General features: G+C 41.6%; 1 protein-coding gene across 8 annotated transcripts in view; it reads left to right on the top strand.

Annotated features, from left to right (window-relative positions):
* The window catches only part of ABHD2 (abhydrolase domain containing 2, acylglycerol lipase), a 108,583-nt gene that overhangs the window by 57,278 nt on the left and 36,926 nt on the right, over positions 1-14,379 (top strand). For all 8 annotated transcript variants that reach the window (XM_057721534.1, XM_057721538.1, XM_057721540.1 and 5 more), the window contains 2 exons: positions 6,714-6,889; positions 9,342-9,509. In XM_057721534.1, the coding sequence (XP_057577517.1) occupies positions 6,714-6,889; positions 9,342-9,509 (344 nt within the window). The remainder of the gene's footprint in view (positions 1-6,713; positions 6,890-9,341; positions 9,510-14,379) is intronic.

Below are 14,379 nucleotides of genomic sequence, written 5' to 3'. Positions count from 1 at the left end.
CTTGGGCAATTCTTTTAGTATAGCCAGATGTTGATTCTAAGTAGGTTCAGAAGATAAAGACTTGCTAGCCTCTAGATTTTGTTGTGATCTTCTAGCTTCTTTCTTAGTAACAGGATTCATTAACCACTGACCACAGCACAGCACTGGACAGAATACCATCTAGATAAGTAAAAAAGTAGAAGACATCGCTTCTGCTTTCTGGGAGTTAGAAGTAAAACATGCCCAGATACTAACTCTAAGAATAGCTTTTAAAAATGTAAAAATGCATGCAAATTAGTGGATGAAAGCTGAGTATTGAAACATGCAGCAAGCTATAAAGTTTTACTATAAGACCTGAATAATGGAGAGATACACCATGGTGTTTTGTTTGTTTGTTTTGTTTTGTTTATTTTTTGGCCACAGCAAGCGGCATGTGGGACCTTATTTCCCTGACCAGGGATCGAACCACGGCCTCTGCATTGGAAATGCAGTCTTAACCAGTGAACTGCCCGGGAAGTCCCTTACACCATGTTTGTTTGGTTTTTTTTTTTAAGCTCTTTATTGGAATATAATTGCTTTACAATCTTGTACCAGTTTTTGAGGTACACCAAAGTGAATCAGCTGTATTTATACATATATCCCCACATTCCCTCCCTGCCGCAACTCCCTCCCACCCTCCCTATCCTGGCCCTCCAAGTCATCACCCATCATCGAGTTTATCTCCCTTTGTTATACAGCAACGTCCCACTAGCTATCTATTTTGCAGTTGGTAGTGTATATGTGTCAATGCTACTCTCTCACTTCATCCCAGCTTCCCCTTCACCCCCGCACCCAACCCTGTGTCCTCAAGTCCGTCTTTATTCTTGCCCTGTCACTGGGTTCATCAGTACCATTTTTTTAGATTCCATGTATGTGAGTTAGCGTACGGTATTTGTTTTTCTCTTTCTGGCTTACTTTGCTCTGTATGACAGTCTCTAGGTCTATCTACATCATTACAAATAGCTCAGTTTCATTCCTTTTCATGGCTGAGTAATATTCCATTGTATATATGTGCCACATCTTCTTTATCCGTTCATCTGTGGATGGGCATTTAGGTTGCTTCCATGTCCTGGCTATTGTACACCATGTTTTTAAATGGACAAGTCAAAACTGTAAAGATGTTGATTCTTCCCAAAGTAGTATATTGGTGTGTTTCCAATTTTAAAAATCTCAAATTTTTCATAGAACAAGCTAATCTTATAGGTCATCTAGAAACTAAAATGCCAAAAGTCTGCCAAGAAAATTTTGAAAAAGTAGAGTGAAGTAGGCCTGCACTATCAACTCTCGAAATATTCCATAAAGCTATATTAACTAAAATGGTACCATACTGGCACAAGAACAGACAAAGAAATCAATGACCCAGAATAGAAAATGCAGAAACAAATCCAAATATTTAATTGAGAACTTGTTGTATATTTAAAATGACAGTCGAAATCAGTAGGGAAAGGATGGTCCGTTTATGGTGTAAGGACTAACTGGCTAACTGGCAGGAAAAAAATGAATGAGATCTTCACATCCTTTTCAAAAATAAGTGCACTTAAGGGTAATCCATTTTTAAAAACTATAGGAATAATCAAAGGACATATTGGAGAATATATTTATAATTGGGTGTTGGTATAGCTCCTTTTAAAACAAAATGCAAAACACAAAGATTTTAATGGAAAAAATTAACAAATTTAACCACGAAATATAAATGTTACATTAGATGAAAGGTAAGCTATACAATAGGCTGGGAGAAAACCTTTGCAAAATATAATATATAATGACAATATAAGAGTGATAAAAATAAAAAGGAAAAAGAAAACTATCATAGAAAAATGGACGAAGGATGTGAACAGACAATTCACAGAAAAGAAGTACAGATCGCTAATAAACATATAACTCAAGGAAATGCAAATACAAATAAACTTTTTTTTGCCATAGATTGGATCAACCTTAAGAAACACAAATTAAAATACCCATTTTTTTGCCTATCAAGGTAGCCAAAATGTGAAAGATAGGTAACACCAATTATTGATGAGGATGAGGAAGACAGGTACCTTCATACACAGTTGGTGGGAATGTAAATTGGTCCCTCTCTTTTGGAAGGCAGTTTGGTGGTACGATAAAAATTTGTTTAAAGATTTATTTATTTATTTATTTTTATTTGGCTGCGCCGGTCTTAGTTGTGGCACGCAGGATCTCCATTGCCGCATGCGGGATCTCCATTGCAGCATGTGGGATCTTTAGTTGCAGCATTCGAGATCTAGTTCCCTGACCGGGGATCAAACCCGCATTGGGAGTGCAGAGTCTTTGCCGCTGGACCACCAGGGAAGTCCCTATAAAGTTTTAAATGCACATGGTTCTTGGTTTTATTTCTCATCCTCTAAGCCCCCTCCATATTTCCCCTCATGACTGGGTAGTCAAGGCCCAGCTTCTACATAGCATAACGCCAGGCTTCCGAGGAGGTACAGGCAGAAGCTGCCAGACTTCCGAAGGGCCAGGCCCAGATCTGCACAGCAGGCGTGCCACCATGACCTACCAGCCCAGACAAGTCACAGGCCAGCCTAGACTCACGGAGGGTGGGGAGGTGTCCAGCTCCTGATGGGAAGAGTGGCTTGCAGGGGCAGGAATAGGTAGAGTTATTGGCAGCTGTATTTTCAGACAAACTACCCCATAGGTAGTTAGAGTGAAACATATTCCTCCATGTACTGTTTCACCAGCACCTCTTAAATGTGTCCATATTTTTATGTTTCAAAATATTCTATTGTTTTGGTCCAGATTTCTTCCCTGAACTAAACCATGTGACTAGGCACCTATTCTGGGTCTTAATTTCTTAATGTTTTTCCAGATCTGTGGATCAGTTATGTAAACAAACAAAAACACACAGTTAAGCTCCACCACAGTAAATGTTATGCAAAAACGCAATTTTGTAAGCCCTGGTGTTGTGTTATCATGAAGTTAATTAAAAACTGTTTTATCAGTAGGTGGTACTGTCATAAAATTACAGATTGTGAAACTTCCGCTGTGCACAATTGACCTTACACTGAACTGAGAAAGTCCCAGGTGGTCCTGAAGCAGTTGTTTATTCACACACCACACACGCACGCACGCACGCACGCACACACACACGCACAGCTTGAGAATTTCATCCCAGCCCAGTTTGAGAATGGTGCTGAGTAGCCTGGAAAGAGAACAGCAGCCAAACATCAATCATGTCACAGCCAAGTTCACATTATTATGGTGCACATGATTTTTTAAGTATTTCTTTGTCTTTTCAGATTTATTAAGTGGGTCTGTGCTCTGTTCATCTGCAAGCCCTCTCTACATGCTTAGTGTGTTTTGAGTGCCCTGAGGATAGATACAAAGGAGAATGAGCCCGGCTCCTTCAGGTGGCAGAGAGAACTGTGCTTGAAAAGGGTGTATTTTATTCAAGCCCCGTGGGTGCCAGGATGGAGCTGTGTTGCAGGGTGCTTTACCAGGGCCACAGAGAAGGGGCAGCTCCCCCAAAAACCTGATTGGAAGTGGCTCTTGAGAGACACGTAATAGCTGGGCAGGAGAAAAACTGGGTGTAAAAAAGAGAGAAGGAGAGAGCATTCCAGGCAGAAGAAACAGCTTGAGCAGAGATACCTGGGATAAAAATAGCTCGGGGGTGGAGCTGGGCCGGTGGTTCAGGTGTTTTGGAGCTTAGGCAAAAAACAACAGGCACCAGGGTGTGGCAGGCCTCCTAAGCGAAGCTACTAGGACTCGAGCAATGGGAGACCATGGCCAGGTTCGTGTGTTAGTTATCCTTCCATCGATGGGGGGATGCCAGCGTCAGTGATAATAAGGCCAGAGGCTGAGAGGCCACCTGGGGGCAATTGCCAAGGTTCAGAGGCAGTGACAGTACTGTGAATGCGGAGCATGGCAACAGAATGATCACGTGTCATGATTATACAGGAAATCTGTGACTAGCCAAAAGGAAATTTTATTCTCTTGTCATCTTTTCTATCATTTTATTATATTCTAAATGAGATCAGAAGATAAGTAGATGACATTTAACCCATTCTTCTGACATCTTTAACCTCAGCACGTTTCTGTTTTTAATTTATATTGTAAACAAAATTTTCTCCGAACTTTTCCTCCAGGAGTGATAGGAAGTTTGGTTTCTTAGACCACTCCCCTCCCTGTATGCACAATTTATTGTCCAATTTAGTAGTCTGAAATCCTTTGTAAATTCTGTTGTCTAAATCCCATGTAGTATTTAGCTATGCAATTGACGTTATTTTTATAAGCTTGCTTTTTGTTGCTGTCATAATCCACTCATCTCTTATAAATGCCTTTGCCTGCTTTCCAAAGGCCTTGGGCTCTGCGCTGAGATTTGCACCTGTGGTGTGATGCTGGCAAGTGGTTTCACGTCCTTAGGTCTTAAAATACTCTCCCTTCTCCTCCCTGCCCCCAAACAGGAAGCTCGTTTGGGAACTGGCTTGCTTAAGGCGATAATTTCCCTTCTCTTAAATTTGTGTAGATTTAATGAATTATGAAAAAAGAAAGAGTAAATCTGATTTAATTTAAGAAGAGAAGTAAATTGATACAGCCACTGTGGATGTTCCTTAAAAAACTAAAAACAGAACTACCATATGACCCAGCAATCCCACTACTGGACATATACCCAGAGAACACTGTAATTCAAAAAGATACATGTACCACAGTGTTCACTGCAGCACTATTTGCAATAGCCAGGACATGGAAGCAACCTAAATGCCCATCAACAGATGAATGGATAAAGAAGATGTGGCACATATACACAATGGAATATTACTCAGCCATAAAAAGGAATGAAATTGAGTTATTTGTAGTGAGGCAGATGGACCTAGAGTCTGTTATACAGAGTGAGGTAAGTCAGAGAGAGAAAAACAAATACTGTATGCTAACACGCATATATGGAATCTAAAAAAATGGCACTGGGACTTCCCTGGTGGCACAGTGATTAATAATCTGCCAATTCAGGGGACACAGGTTTGATCTCTTGTCCGGGAAGATCCCACATGCCGAGGAGCAACTAAGTCTGTGTGCCACAACTACTGAGCCTGTGCTGTAGAGCCTGAGAGCCACAACTACTGAGCCCACATGCTGCAACTACTGAAGCCTGTGCACCTAGAGCCTGTGCTCCGAAACAAGAGAAATGAGAAGCCCGCACACCGCAACAAAGAGTAGCCCCTGCTCACCTCAACTAGAGAAAGCCCGCTTGCAGCGATGAAGACCCAATGCAGCCAATAAATAAACAAACAAACAAACAAACGGTACTGATGAACCTAGTGGCAGGGCAAGAATAAAGACGCAGACATAGAGAACGTACTTGAGGACACAGAGGGGGAAGGGGAAACCAGGACGAAGTGAGAGAGTAACAGTGATATATATACACTATGAAACATGAAATAGCTACTAGGAAGCTGCTGCATACACAGGGAGATCAGTTCGGTGCTTTGTGACGACCTAGGGGTGGAATAAGGAGGGTAGAAAGGAGGCTCAAGAGGGAGGGGATATGGGGATATAGGTATACATATAGCTGATTCACTTTGTTGTACAGCAGAAACTAACACAACATTGTAAAGCAATTATACTCCAATGAAGATCTGAAAAAAAAAAAAAAAAGGAAGAGGATCTAGGATCATCTGGTCTGATAGAAATGATAGGCATGAATCGGCAAACAGGTTAAGGTAAATTCTTAATAAAATGTCCACCACTGTAATACTCTACAGAGATGAAGGACTGACGTCATTACCATTGTATATCATATGTCTCTAGTTTAATATAGAACACAAATCCTACTCAACCACCAAGCTTGGGCTCAAAGCCGAAGAAGAGAAATCAATAGCAGTTTCAGTAAATAGGATCATCTTGCACTGTGATTGGGAACTATAATCATTTCTTAATTGTAACTCGGAGCACCTTGTTTTCCCAGTAATTAACTCGTCTGTGATTTTTGTACTTCCTGCCAAGGACCAGAGTCACTGTGTTTTCACGAAGGATCGTTGTTAGGGTGGTATCACGCCTTGCTGATGCTAACAAGACGTTATCCTTCATTAATCCAACAAATACTTACATTGCTCTGCCCTTTCAGCACATTCTCCAGAGCATACAGTGTCGCCTCCCCACCCCCCACAACACACACACACACACACACACACACACACACACACGCACAAGGCACTCAACAGGCTCTCAGCAGGCTTCGCAGCCCTCCCCAGTTTAACAAAGGCAGCAGGTTTGGTTCACGGGGTAACCGCCGCAGCTGTGGCCTGCCTAATTAGGGGAAGGCAAAGAAGTGAGCATTTAGTGTGCGTAGGTGCCATGCTAGCTCTTTTACATACATTAGCTCATTTCGTAATGAGGCTAACCCTGTCAAGTAGCATGTGTTCAAAATGTATCAGCTGCCTTCTTTCTATTCTACATTACGGAAATAACCCGTGTTGAATTAATTAACATCTTAAATTTGAAATCCTGTCTATATAAGCGCGTCCTGGTTGATTTCTAAAGCTAATCAGATGCATAAATGGGGAAAGGGGGTAAATCATGACATGGATGTGAGGTTTAAAGAAGCCTCATGTTTGTGCTTAGTGTACAGAAGTTGTCAGAGGAAGAAAAGAGGTTGAAAAGCTCTTGCTCCAAGGTTTCTTTTAGAGCATTATTCAAGGAGTGTGGGAAAACTGACCTCTCCTTTCCTTCTTTCTTAGATACATTCCACCGTTGATCTGGGGGAAAAGTGGACACATCCAAACAGCCTTATATGGGAAGATGGGAAGGGTGAGGTCGCCACACCCGTATGGGCACCGGAAATTCATCACCATGTCCGACGGAGCCACTTCGACCTTTGACCTCTTCGAGCCCTTGGCTGAGCACTGTGTGGGAGGTGAGCTACTTTAGGTCATATGATTGGGCCGTCACTCAAGGAAGGGGCGCTAGTTCGTGAGGGAGCGCGATGTAAATGCTGGAGCCACTGACTCTTACCATTGCCTCCAGGGGCCTTCAGGAAGTCTGCTGAGGTACATCACCTAGGAGCAACCGGCAAGGACTGGCTCCAGCATGTGCTTGCTGGGCACCGTGTAGGGCTCTTCAGAAAGCGTTGTTGAATACAGCTTTTCAGTCCTCTTGTGAAACAGAAAAGCTTGGTGTAAGAACTTGGAGCCCAGCACCAGACCTCTGGTGTGGTGACAGCAACGAAAGCTGGACTATTCTAAGCACTTTATATATACTATTATCTCATTTAATCCTCACAACCACCCTGAGAAGTCAGTGCCCTGTTATCCCTACTTTACTGATGAGGAAACCAAAGCATAGAGATGCAGTGTAACTGGTCTTGTTTGTTGGACAACAGTTAACAAAGGCTCTCAGATACCCTCTGCTTAGGTTTCCAGGGGTCTGGGACACCTATATCTCAGAAACAACTACAGTTTCTATTGATGATAAAACTCTCATTGCTCTGTCCAGTCTCCACAATAAACATCCATAAAAGGCTTCACAATGAGGACTTTTGAGGAAGTGCAGTTAGATGGGAGCCTCCTTTGAATGCCGTTCCTACCAGAAGAGAACATGTCTTTTGAGTTCTGTAGTATTCAAAGGCACCTAATTTCTTATAGGAGCTCAGTAAATGTTTAGGGGTAAATTCCAGTAAATGTATTACATCTCTCAGTTATTTAAAGCTCTTAGAACTGCTGAGTAGCTAGTGACAACTTAGCTTATGTTCCCTCTGTCTGGAATGTTTGTCCCAGACCTTCACACGACTGCCTCCTTGTCACTTAGCTCTCAGCTCCGACGTCACCTCCTCAGAGGGATGGTCCCTGACTCCTCCAACTAGTGTTTCCTTCCCAGGAGATCCATCACAGCTTCCTGCTCTAGTTCCTCACGGTACCTGCCACTCTCTGAGCTTATTTGCGTAGCTGTTTATTATCTGTCTGCTAGAATGTAGGAATCCCCAGAGTCCAATAAACAGTCACAGAAAGAATGAATAAATGAATAGGTTAGGAGTTCACATTGTGTTTATAAGTCTCGTAGCTGATCTTTCAAATATTTATTCCTCTACCATACCCAGTTAAACGCTTTTTTCCTTGCTTCTAATGCCCTGGACTTCTTCTACTGTTAAAGCACAAAATTTAATTTACCCAGTCTGCTCTTCCAGGACTGAGGTGGAATGTTGAAAATGACAAAACTTTTATTCGTTTTTTGTACTTATCCATGTCTTTCTGTCACCCCTGTGCCCAGAAAGGATGAAAGTGGTTCTGGAAGGCAGTATTTGCATCCAAGAAATGCTGTAAGAAAAGCAGCCCTTTTTTTCCTTTTTATGATTTTTTTTTTCTGACAATGAAAGGAATAAATAAAAAACTCACTTTAGAAAATGTAGGTAATGTAGAAACATTTCTTAAAAAAGAAAAGAATCACCTATAATCTCACACGCAGCATACCATTGCTGACATTTTCTTCCATTTACCTTCAGTTCTATGCAAAGTTTTTCCAAAATTTAAATGGCTACACATTATATTATAAATATTTTCCCATATCATTAAAAGTCTGAAAGTCTTCAATAACAAAAGTTTAATGATTGCTTAATAGTCTACAATGTGGTCATACCATAATTTAATCATTCTATTAAAAAAGCAGCACCTTGCTTTTTTCTACTTAGTACATATGAGAGAGCTTGCCATGTCAGTGTATATAAAGATGTCTCTTTATTTTTAAGGGCTACATAATATTTCATCATTTGGATATGCAAAAATTTATTTAACCAGATCCCTATTTTCTGAACAGTTATGTTATATTCAGTTTTTTGCTATTACAATCTATACTGTAGGTATATTGTTTTCTGTATGTACAGTGGATTTGTAGGATAAATACCTAAAAGTAAAATTGCTGGGTCAAAGAGGTCTCTGCAAACACTGCTTTTTATTTTTCCATTCATTGATTCATGCATACAGAATTTCATATAGAAATGAAGAGTGATGTTCGGAAACTTGTATAGCAATTTGACAGAGTAATTTTATATCCGTTGAATCTGATAATAAAAAAACTGAGATTTGAGTTTTTTCATTTCATTTATCTAGTCATTAATTCTTATTGTATTTTATTTTTCAAAAGCATCTGTCCATAATGGATTGGAACTTCTAAAAACTGACCCATAAATAATTTGAGAAGCACTGATATAGACAGTGCTCCAAATCACGTGGGCTTCCACTTGAAAGGAGAGATATTCTTTCCCAGAGAAATGAGTGAAAACATGTATGTTGAATTCTCTCCTACTTTTGCATTTGTGACCATTTATCATGCCACTGTATATTGGCTACCTCAGAATCTCCTTCTCCACCGTACAGATGATATTACCATGGTCATCTGCCCTGGAATTGCCAATCACAGTGAGAAGCAGTACATCCGTACCTTTGTCGACTATGCCCAGAAAAATGGCTATCGGTGTGCCGTGCTGAACCACCTGGGCGCCTTGCCCAACATTGAACTGACCTCGCCACGCATGTTCACCTATGGTAAGCTTGGGGCACGGCCAAGTGGAAAACCCCCTTATTTCTGTTCCCACTCCAAATGTGCTGCTACTTCTGCTTCTGCCTTACTTTTCTAAGTTTAGAGTTTGTGCCCATCTGCAAGAGCTGGTGGGGCACACAGTTGTAACAGCAGCCCACATGTACTGGGCATTTAAGAAGCCATGCCTCACATCTGCCTCTCAGGTGGGCCCTGGAACCATGCGTATCTCATCCCATCTCAGAGGCAGAGACTAAAGCTCACAGGGGAAGGTCTTGCGCAGCGCCCCCTGCTGGTAAGTTAATGCCCTTCATCCCTATGCCCTCAGGATTGATGCTCATTCCTCAGGACTCTTGTGACTGGCAGGCGAGGGTTGCGATGAGGCACGAGGGTGTCAGTAGGAAGGGAATCTGGCACATTAACAACTCAGCGGGTTTCAGGCTGCATGAGAACAGGGATTGGATCTCATATTTAGACAAATGCCTTTAACTGAAGTCCTGTATTAGGTAAGGCTCTGTGTTCTGGACCGCTCGTTCTAGAATCTTATTTAACTCTCCCTTCAGATTAACTGAACACACATAAATACTAAACACTTAAAATATGTGTCTGTATATGTACCCACATTTGGGGGGTTTATAACCACATCAATTATAATGTGTTTTCATGGGGACAGTGAAAATTATATCTATAATCTCACCGTAACTAATTTTCTATTTCTTCATCCTCCCATTCTTTTATCTATGTGTACATAGTTTTTATTTAGGTGCAGTCACAGTGTGTTTATCCATGGTGACTTAATTTAAATAACTTTATATTCACTAACATAAAGATGCATAGTCATTATATTTAATCTTTTTAAAGAGCCACATAGCTGCGATTACCCTGTTACAGTTTATTTAACCATTCCTCTTTGTAGCCATTTAAGGTTATTTAAACTTTTTCAGCATTTTAAATAATGAGGCTATAAGTATTTTTACATAGAATTTTTTTCTTCTCTTTAATGACTTCTTGGGAATAAATTTCCAGGAGTAGAATTTCAGAGTCAGCACTTTTTATGCATGTTTGTACGTATTGTCGGATTGTCCTCCAGTGAGGTTGCTCCAGTTTATTCTGCCCTTGGTGGTGTGTAAGGGCGGGCAGGGAAGCATGAGCGGATGCCCCTGCTCCGTGTCAGGCCCCATCCCGCCCCTCCTCTGTGTGAACTCCCCCTTAAGACACCCATTTTACAGACTCCCTTCTGTTCAACAGTTTGGTCAGTGGCTTGAAGGTATAAATGAAGCTCCAGATTTACACATAACACGGGCACTCGGGGAGTAGCAAGTAAGTGAGAGACAGGTTTGGATCCAAAAGGCAGAAATAGGCAGAATCTTACAAAAATGAAAACAATGGGGAACACTTATAAGGTCCTGTACTTGGATATACAAATTCGCCTGCACGAGTAGAGAATGGGGAGGTGTAGCTCGGCTGCAGGGCCTGGGACGGGAGTGCTCCCTAACAGCACGAAGTGCCAACAGGACAAGAAATGTCAGCGAGAACACTTAGCATGTGCCCGACACAGTGCCGCTGTTTCCCATGGACGTGATCCCTTTCACCTCCACAGCAGCCCATGAGGTGGTTAGCAAAAAATTGTGATGGAAAGACTAAAGCACAAAGAGGTTAGGTGATTCGGGCAGGGATAGAACCAGTACGTGGAAGAGGCAATATGAGAGCCTGGATCTAGCCTCCCCAGTCTCCAGAATCCTAGGAAAAGAGCTGGGTCTGTGTGGTCCAGGCACCCGCCCCCGCAGAGCAGTGAGCCACAGGGTCAGGAGATCAGGTTGGGGGGCCTTCACACACAGCTTGGAGAGTCTAGTGGCTAAAGAAGCAGATGGGACATGGTAACAGAGAGACTATCCCAGCCCTGCCACTGGCCGGCTGTGCGGCCTTGAGTTTGCTTAACCTCAGTTCCAGGCTCTTCAACTGCTAAGTGAGGGTTGCAATTTTACAATTAAATGTGGGTTACTGAGAACTTAGCAGGCAATTGAGTGCCTAACATAGAGTAACCACTTATTAAATATTTGTCTTATTAAATACTTGAAGATCCATTAATGCTAGTGAGAGATCAGCAGTGCTCTGTGTGGCCCAGATAAATAAGACGTGTTCTGCAGGGGAAGATGGGAATATCAATAATAATTACAAGACGGTATGATGCGTGCACAGCAGAGAGGGTCTGCTGGGCACACAGCAGCATCGCGGAGAAACCAGCCCATCTCCCTAGGCAAGGACTCATGCGTGGAAGGAAGGGTTCTCCCAGAAAAAGCATTTGAACCGGGTCCTCATGGTGAGGATGGGTCGGAGCTCATATATAGAGGGGAGGGGGCTGTGGGGGAAATAACAGTATAGCTGCCTTTTAAAGGCATGGCACCCCTAGGCAGGCGAGCAGAATCTGGGCAAGGAAAATCCATGGGGTGAGGTGAGTCCATCTAGGGTGAACGCAGCCCCCACGTTTTTCATAGTAATTTAACTGTTTCCTTTTTTGTTGTCACTGTTGGTTTCGTCAGGATTTTAGAAATAAATTCCTATAGTTTATTGTATTTTAGTGGTTTTCCAGAAAGACAGGTGACCTAGAAGATAGAGATGATTTTTCTAGTTGTGCTATTTAGTTCTTTTGTTAATCAGCGCATCTTTTAACTGGGGTGCATTGTTTAACCATTGGTTAATAACGCCAAACAAATGTGACCTTAGGTCACAAATCCAGAGCTCAGACACTCTATTGAAATCCAAAAAAAACATCTTTGGTAGCTTAGAGAAAGCGTTAGTGCTTGCTTAAGTGCTATTGATATGACTTTAGTTTAAAAGAATGGGTTTTTAAAGAATGAAATTTTGCCATTTGCAGCAACACAGGTGGACTTGGAGGGCGTTATGCTAAGTGAAATGTCAGACAGAGAAAGACAAGTTTACTATATGATATCACATATGTGGAATCTGAAAAATACAACAAGCTAGTGAATATAACAAAAAAGAAGCAGATTCACAGATACAGAGAACAAACTAGTGGTTACCAGTGAGGGGAGGGAAGGGGGAGGGGCAGTAAAGGGATGGGGGTACTAAGAGGTAGAAACTGTTAGGTATAAAATAAGCTATAAGGGGGAATTCCCTGGTGGTCCAGGAGTCCAAGGGCGCAAGGGTTCAATCCCTGGTCGGGGAACTAAGATCCCACAGGCCACATGGCACTACCAAAAATATAAAAATAAAATAAGCTACAAGGATATGTTGTATAACATGGAGGATATTCAAATATTTTATAAATACAAGTGGAGTATAACCTTTAAAAATTGCGAATCACTGTATTGTACACTTGTACTTTATATAGTATTATACATCAACTATACTTCAATTTTAAGAAATAAAAATTTAAAAAAAAAAGAATAGGTTTTTAATGTTTCCCTGGCCTGGTGAATAAGACGCATCCTTCAACAACGGTGGCCTGATACATTAGCACAAAGCCCACCTTTCTTACTTTTGACTCGTAAACTGAGGCAGCTCAACAGTTAACAAGCTAGAACTGAAATATTTTCATCACATTCTTGTATTGAATAATTGTCTGCTTATGGACTTTCTATACTTCAGTACAAATATATTTGTTGACTTTTATTTCTGCACCTATTATTCTTCATTTTTAATTCCTGTTGCTTTTTGATATGACCTAATAGCTGATAGGATTCACCCTGACTCACTGCTTCTTCAGCATGTGCTTTTGCCTCTCTGCATATTTATTTTTTCAGTTGAACTGTAGAATTACTTTGTCAAGTTCTGTATTGAGTTTCTGTACCAGTCTAAGACGGAATAGATTATGCTATGGAAACAACCACCAAATCTCGCTGGTTTAAAAACAAAGATTAATTTCTTCCGCACACGACAAACCCATCCTGGGTTGGCTGGGGGGTGCTGTGTCCCATCACCAAGGACCCAGGCTCATGGAGCAGCCCCCAGCTGCAGCAACACCACAGAGGTCACAGTGTATTGGCCAAAGCACATTACATGGTCAAGTCTAACTTCAGTCGTGTGGGGGAGGTGCGTTCTTCCCAGAGAGGGAAAGTAGATTTTGGTGAACTCTGGCACACTATATCACAATTTTCAAATAGGAATTTTATTGTATTAATTAACTGGGAAAAGTTTATCATTATAGTATTTTCTCATCCAGGAATGTGGAACTTCCCTTCAAGGCTTCCTTTATTTCTCCCATAAAGAACTTCTCGTTCTTTGTGTAGGTCAGTGGTTATCAACATTGGAATTCCCCTCGGGAACTTCTAAAAGATACCAAGGCTAGGGACCAGCCCCCAGGAGTGAAAGGTTCTCCCCCCTCCCTGGGTTGAGAGCCACAGATGTAGGTCGTAAACATTCTTTGTTTCCTCTTCAGTTTTTTTCTTTTAACTTTTTATTATAGAAATGTTCAAAATATAGAGAAGTAGAGAGACTAGTAAAATGAACTCAGAATAAACCCCTGCGTACCCATCACTGAACCCCAACAATCACTCAGCTTCTGGCCAATCTTATTTCGTGTATAAACCACCCCCTTCCTGCATCCCCCTTCAAAGATTATTTTGGAGCGAGTCCCAGACAGACTGTCATCTCATCTGCGACTGTTTCCGTGTGTGATGATGCTAAGGTACTTGGACTCTTTGTAAAATGTTTTAGCTTGCTAGGGCTACCAAAACAAAGTACCACAGTCTGGGTGGCTTAAACTATAGAAATGTATTTTCTCACAGTTCTGGAGGCTAGAAGTCCAAGTTCAAGGTGTTGGCAGGTTTGCCAAAGCTTCTTTCCTTGGTTTATAGATGGCTGTCTCTCTGTGTGTCCTTGTCTGTGTCTCTGTCTGTGTCCTAATCTTCTCTTCTT

This window comes from Hippopotamus amphibius, chromosome 2 (genome assembly GCF_030028045.1).
Source record: "Hippopotamus amphibius kiboko isolate mHipAmp2 chromosome 2, mHipAmp2.hap2, whole genome shotgun sequence".
Lineage (NCBI taxonomy): Eukaryota > Metazoa > Chordata > Mammalia > Artiodactyla > Hippopotamidae > Hippopotamus > Hippopotamus amphibius.
The sequence above is the reverse complement of the archived record's forward strand: the minus strand, read 5'-3'. Positions and strand labels throughout refer to the sequence as shown.